A 6,257-nucleotide genomic window follows, 5' to 3' on the forward strand; every position below is an offset into this window, starting at 1 on the left:
CCATGTGTTTGTTATCAGTGAATGGTTTTAGTTTAGTAGCTACAAAATACACAATAGCTAACCCTAACAAACAACAGATAACCATGTGTTTGTTATCAGTGAATGGTTTTAGTTTAGTAGCTACAAAATACACAATAGCTAACCCTAACAAACAACAGATAACCATGTGTTTGTTATCAGTGAATGGTTTTAGTTTAATAGCTATGAAATACACAATAGCTAACCCTAACAAACAACAGATAACCACGTATTTGTTATCAGTGAATGGTTTTAGTTTAATAGCTATGAAATACACAATAGCTAACCCTAACAAACAACAGATAACCATGCGTTTGTTATCAGTGAATGGTTTTATTTCTATATTGTAAGAACTACTTTTATTTTTAACGGAACAGGTGTGCCGTTCATTTCGATCGGTGTTTGGGCAGCAACTATCAGCTGGACGCTGGACACGCCATGTTGGGAAGGTTACGGTGAATCACCATACATCTGGATAATAACCGCTCCCATGCTCTTGGCTTTAATAGTAGGGTTGAGTTATCTTGATTTCTGTACATTTGTACTTGTTATTTGGAATGTTAGTCTTCACAGTAAGGCTGATTTATCTTGATCACTGTACATTTTTACTTGTTCTTTGGAATGTTAGTCTTAACAGCAAGGTTGATTTATCTTGATCTCTGTACATTTTCCTTACTGTGAAGACTAACGTTATAAGTAACAAGTAAAAATGTACAGAAACCAAGATAAATCAGCCTTACTGTGAAGATTAACGTTACAAATAACAAGTACAAAATGTACAGAGACCAAGATAAATCAGCCTTACTGTGAAGACTAACGTTATAAATAACAAGTAAAAATGTACAGAGATCAAGATAAATCAACCTTGCTGTTAAGACTAACATTCCAAAGAACAAGTAAAAATGTACAGAGATCAAGATAAATCAGCCTTACTGTGAAGATTAACGTTATAAATAACAAGTGTTGAGACTGTATTTTGTAACAAGTAACAAGTAAAAATGTACAGAGACCAAGATAAATCAACCTTACTGTCAAGACTAACGTTCCAAATAACAAGTACAAAATGTACAGAAAGCAAGATAAATCAACCTTGCTGTCAAGACTAACGTTATAAGTAACAAGTAAAAATGTACAGAAATCAAGATAAATCAGCCTTACTGTGAAGATTAACGTTACAAATAACAAGTACAAAATGTACAGAAACCAAGATAAATCAACCTTACTGTCAAGACTAACGTTACAAATAACAAGTACAAAATGTACAGAGACCAAGATAAATCAGCCTTACTATCAAGACTAACATTCCAAATAACAAGTAAAAATGTACAGAAATCAAGATAAATCAGCCTTACTGTGAAGACTAACGTTATAAGTAACAAGTAAAAATGTACAGAAACCAAGATAAATCAGCCTTACTGTGAAGATTAACGTTACAAATAACAAGTACAAAATGTACAGAGACCAAGATAAATCAACCTTACTATCAAGACTAACGTTCCAAATAACAAGTAAAAATGTACAGAAAGCAAGATAAATCAGAAAAAAGCGAAGTAAAAATATTTTTTCTAACTTTGTGTTTCAGTCATAAATTCATCTGACTGTTGTTGTAGTGTTTGAAATACTAACATCTTCTGAGATGGATAATGTCTGACGTGATAAGAAAAGAACGATCTGATGTTATAAGGATAAAAACATTATAAATTATAGAAGAAAGTAACCAGATTTTATCTATTAGATTGTAACCAGTTGAAGACTGAGAATGAGAAGCAACTTAAAGTTTTTACGTGATCCAAATGAATAATATTCTTTTTCCAAGTGTTTATAGAAATCTGAATATCTATTTCAAATCGTGTTAACGGTTTGTATCTATGTTATATTTAGTTAAACTTGTCTTTGGTGATATTTATTATAACTTTTTATGCCGGTAACAATGGACTTTACTGTGGAATGTTTTATGTTATTTATTTTTTTGTGATAGAGATTGCATGAAAATTACATTTTTGGTTTAATTACCTAATGTAGGTCTTCATTTTTTGTAGATCTACATTTTGTGTAGGTTTTTACCTTATAGGTTTAAATTTTCTGTAGGTTTTTACCTTATAGGTTTAAATTTTCTGTAGGTTTTTACCTTATAGGTCTACACGTTCTGTAGGTTTTTACCTTATAGGTTTAAACTTTCTGTAGGTTTTTACCTTATAGGTTTACACTTTCTATAGGTTTTTACCTTATAGGTTTACACTTTCTATAAGTTTTTACCTTATAGGTTTACACTTTCTGTAGGTTTTTTACCTTATAGGTTTACACTTTCTGTAGGTTTTTACCTTATAGGTTTAAACTTTCTGTAGGTTTTTTACCTTATAGGTTTACACTTTCTGTAGGTTTTTACCTTATAGGTTTAAACTTTCTGTAGGTTTTTTACCTTACAGGTCTACACTTCTGTAGGTTTTTACCTTATAGGTTTAAACTTTCTGTAGGTTTTTACCCTATATGTTTTAAACTTTCTGTAGGTTTTTACCTGTTTTGCTGTTGACTGCTAACAATGATAAAAAACAAAAACAATATCCCTCCGTGGGATAGCGGTGAGTCCACGAACTTACATCGCTAAAATCCGAGGTTCGATTCCCGAGATGAACACAGCAGATAGTTCTAGAACATACAAATAAACAAACATAATTCAATAATTGATATTTTACTGTTCTAAACTTCAAGAGAAACACAGAAACGTATCAAAAGAAATGCTTATTAAATCTAAGCATTATTTTTAAACACTTCAAAGGAAAACAACAACATAACCTTAGCTGTTGATAGAGGAGACACTGTTTGTTATTAAACACAACGGACTACCTGTGCTGTGCACTCCACGGGTATCGAACCCCGATATTTAACTTTATAAGCTTTCATATTTGCTGTTGAACCACTGGGGGCAATTTGTGCAAAACTGAGCAAGTCATGAATTTAACAAGAACCATAACGGATAGGGGGAGACACTGTAGTTTGTTTGTTTTGAATTTATGCACAAAGCTACACAATGGGCTATCTGGGCTCTGCCCACCACGGGTATCGAAACCCGGTTTCTAGCGTTGTAAGTCCACAGACACACAGCTGTGCCACTGGGGGGGGGGCTAGTTTGTTTTAAACACTGGGTAAGTCACGGATGTAACAAAAACCAGAACAGGTTCATCTAACCCCGTTTTCTCAAGAAGAAGCTCCGGTAATGTAAATATAGATTTAAAGTTTTGTCACTTGGTAGAGAATAAAAACGTCAAACAATACTCTCAAAAAAGTTTTTGTGGTAAAGGAAACTTCTGATGTCTATCGTCTGACTTACAAAATAAAAGACAATCCATTCTCAGTTCGATGTTCCTACAGGCTACTCTGACCGTGACGTCATTACATCCACACCACATGGAAAATTTTTTATAGAGTTTCCTGATACAACTTGTATTTGCTTCGGGGCTTTTAGTTCTGTAAAAGGAGTTTTTATACAACACCCACCTTACACACGGGGTTTAAAATAGACCCCAAAACGACTGGTATTTCGTTGGTTTTATGTGTAACTCGATACAGAGTTAGTCAAACTCACTACTGTCGTTATGGCCACGAATATGAAGGAGAGAGTTTCCACAATCACTTCCTGCTACTGTCGTTATGGCCACGAATATGAAGGAGAGAGTTTCCACAATCACTTCCTGCTACTGTCGTTATGGCCACGGATATGAAGAAGATAGTTTCCACAATCACTTCCTGCAAACAACTTCGCTATTAAACCTCTGTTCAAACAGATATTGATGCTAATCTCTGAGTGCAAACTGTTCTTAATTATTGTGTAGGAAATTACACGTAGTGGTTGTTGAAAAAGATAAAAATAAATATGTTATAGGTGAAACCACTGAGGAGTTAATATATATATATATATATATTAATATATATAATTGTGGGATAGTTAGATATAATCGGATAGTTAGACTCAATGGTACTAGACTCAATCGGATATTTAGACTCAATGGTACTAGACTCAATCAAATATTTAGACTCAATGGTACTAGACTCAATGGTACTAGGCTCAATCGGATAGTTAGACTCAATGGTACTAGACTCAATCAAATATTTAGACTCAATGGTACTAGACTCAATCAAATATTTAGACTCAATGGTACTAGACTCAATCGGATATTAGACTCAATCGGATATTTTGACTCAATGGTACTAGGCTCAATCGGATAGTTAGACTCAATGGTACTAGGCTCAATCGGATAGTTAGACTCAATGGTACTAGGCTCAATCGGATACTTAGACTCAATAGTACTAGGCTCAATCGGATAGTTAGACTCAATGGTACTAGGCTCAATCGGATAGTTAGACTCAATGGTACTAGGCTCAATCGGATAGTTAGACTCAATGGTACTAGACTCAATTAACTATTTAGACACAGTGGTACTAGTAATAAGTACTCTGTTCTTCTAGAACACGTTTTCATCTCAATTTTTCAGGTGAACTTTGGTTTCCTGGTGAATATTATCAGAGTTCTGGTGACGAGACTTCACTCACGAGAATCTACGCACATCAGGTGTGTGTGTGTGTGTGTATCATAGTGTTTACATCAAATGTGTCGTACTCTTAACATCAGGTGAGTGTATTATACTGTTTACATCAGATGAGTGTATCATAATGCTACACTCACCTGATGTAACTCACCTGATGTAAACAGTACGACAGTACGACACACACACTCACCTGATGTAAAAGTACGACACACTCACCTGATGTAAACAGTACGAGCTGACATCAGGTGAGTGTGTCGTACTGTTTACATCAGGTGAATGTGTCGTACTGTTTACATCAGGTGAGTGTGTCGTACTGTTTACATACGTTTTCGGCTCTAGAAAGTTTACCAAGATGTAAAAGAAATGTTTATTGTATCGATTTCAGGAAAAGTTGTTTTTATTAAATAATTTATTGTTGCTTTCAAAAGATCTTTGGAAACAAGATTTTAAAAGAATGATAACTTCAGTGTTAGTGTAGAGCCTGAATTTGTTCTTTCTCCTTATGTTTGTTGTGAAATCATTTCTACAATTTGTTACAAAACAGTATTATTTTGTCCTAGGAGAGCCATCAAAGCCACAGTGTTGTTGTTTCCATTACTTGGCATCACACACTTGTTGTTTTGTGTCAATCCGAAAGATGACGCCACTCTCGAGGAAGCTTATATGATAACAAATGCTGTGCTGCAGTCCTCACAGGTAAGAGGAAAAGAAGGTAAATGTGTGACGTTTTAACATATGGTAACTCTAGCAGGAAAAGAAAGTAAGTGTGTGATGTTTTAACATATGGTAACTCTAGCAGGAAATTAAGGTAAATTTGTGATGTTTTAACATATGGTAATTCTAGCAGGAAAAGAAGGTAAATGTGCGATGTTTTAACATATGGTTTCTTTTCCTGCTAGAGTTCATCACACATTTACCTTTTAACATATGGTAAATCTAGCAGGAAAAGAAGGTAAATGTGTGATGTTTTAACATATGGTAACTCTAATAGGAAAAGAAGGTAAATGTGTGATGTTTTAACATATGGTAACTCTAATAGGAAAATCAAGCAAAAATTATACACAAATAATAATAATAAAATGGAAACGTTTGAAAATAAAGGTTCTTGTAAAATTTAATATTTTTCCATACTACACCTATTAATGAGTTTGTTAACAGATAGCAGGCATTTATTTGCATTTTTCACGTGAGATTTATATAAATTTATTGTTTAACGTTTGTTTACAATAAATAGAGTATAATACATAAATAAGATCTCAAGGATCACAAGTAAATATGTAGCTTATGGAAAATATTGTTTCCCCCAGGATGCCATATACTGTTTGTGATATACCCTTTCCAATAAATATAACAGTTTCGTTTAATACCCTGAGAGATATTTTTATTAGATTTTTAGTAGGTTATGTGCAAAGTTGTTACCATAACAATGTAAACACTAGTGTGAACTAGTAGGTTTGTAAGGGAAGGGTCGTTACTATAACAATGTAAACACTAGTGTGAATTAGTAGGTTTGTAAGGGAAGGGTCGTTACTATAACAATATAAACACTAGTGTGAATTAGTAGGTTTGTAAGGGAAGGGTCGTTACTATAACAATGTAAACACTAGTGTGAGCTAGTAGGTTTGTAAGGGAAGGGTCGTTACTATAACAATATAAACACTCGTGTGAACTAGTAGGTTTGCAAGGGAAGGGTCG

At 33.9% G+C, this 6,257-nt stretch overlaps 1 protein-coding gene across 1 annotated transcript in view; it reads left to right on the forward strand.

The window, feature by feature from the left end:
* LOC111089922 (corticotropin-releasing factor receptor 1-like) overlaps nt 1-6,257 on the forward strand; it is a gene marked incomplete at its 5' end in the record, with an annotated part of 12,594 nt that overhangs the window by 3,009 nt on the left and 3,328 nt on the right. Inside the window, 3 exons of the mRNA XM_022403196.1 lie at nt 396-526; nt 4,509-4,585; nt 5,123-5,258. Coding sequence (XP_022258904.1) covers nt 396-526; nt 4,509-4,585; nt 5,123-5,258 — 344 coding nt within the window. The remainder of the gene's footprint in view (nt 1-395; nt 527-4,508; nt 4,586-5,122; nt 5,259-6,257) is intronic.

Source organism: Limulus polyphemus, unplaced genomic scaffold, assembly GCF_000517525.1.
Source record: "Limulus polyphemus unplaced genomic scaffold, Limulus_polyphemus-2.1.2 Scaffold7885, whole genome shotgun sequence".
In the NCBI taxonomy this organism is placed as follows: Eukaryota; Metazoa; Arthropoda; class Merostomata; order Xiphosura; family Limulidae; genus Limulus; species Limulus polyphemus.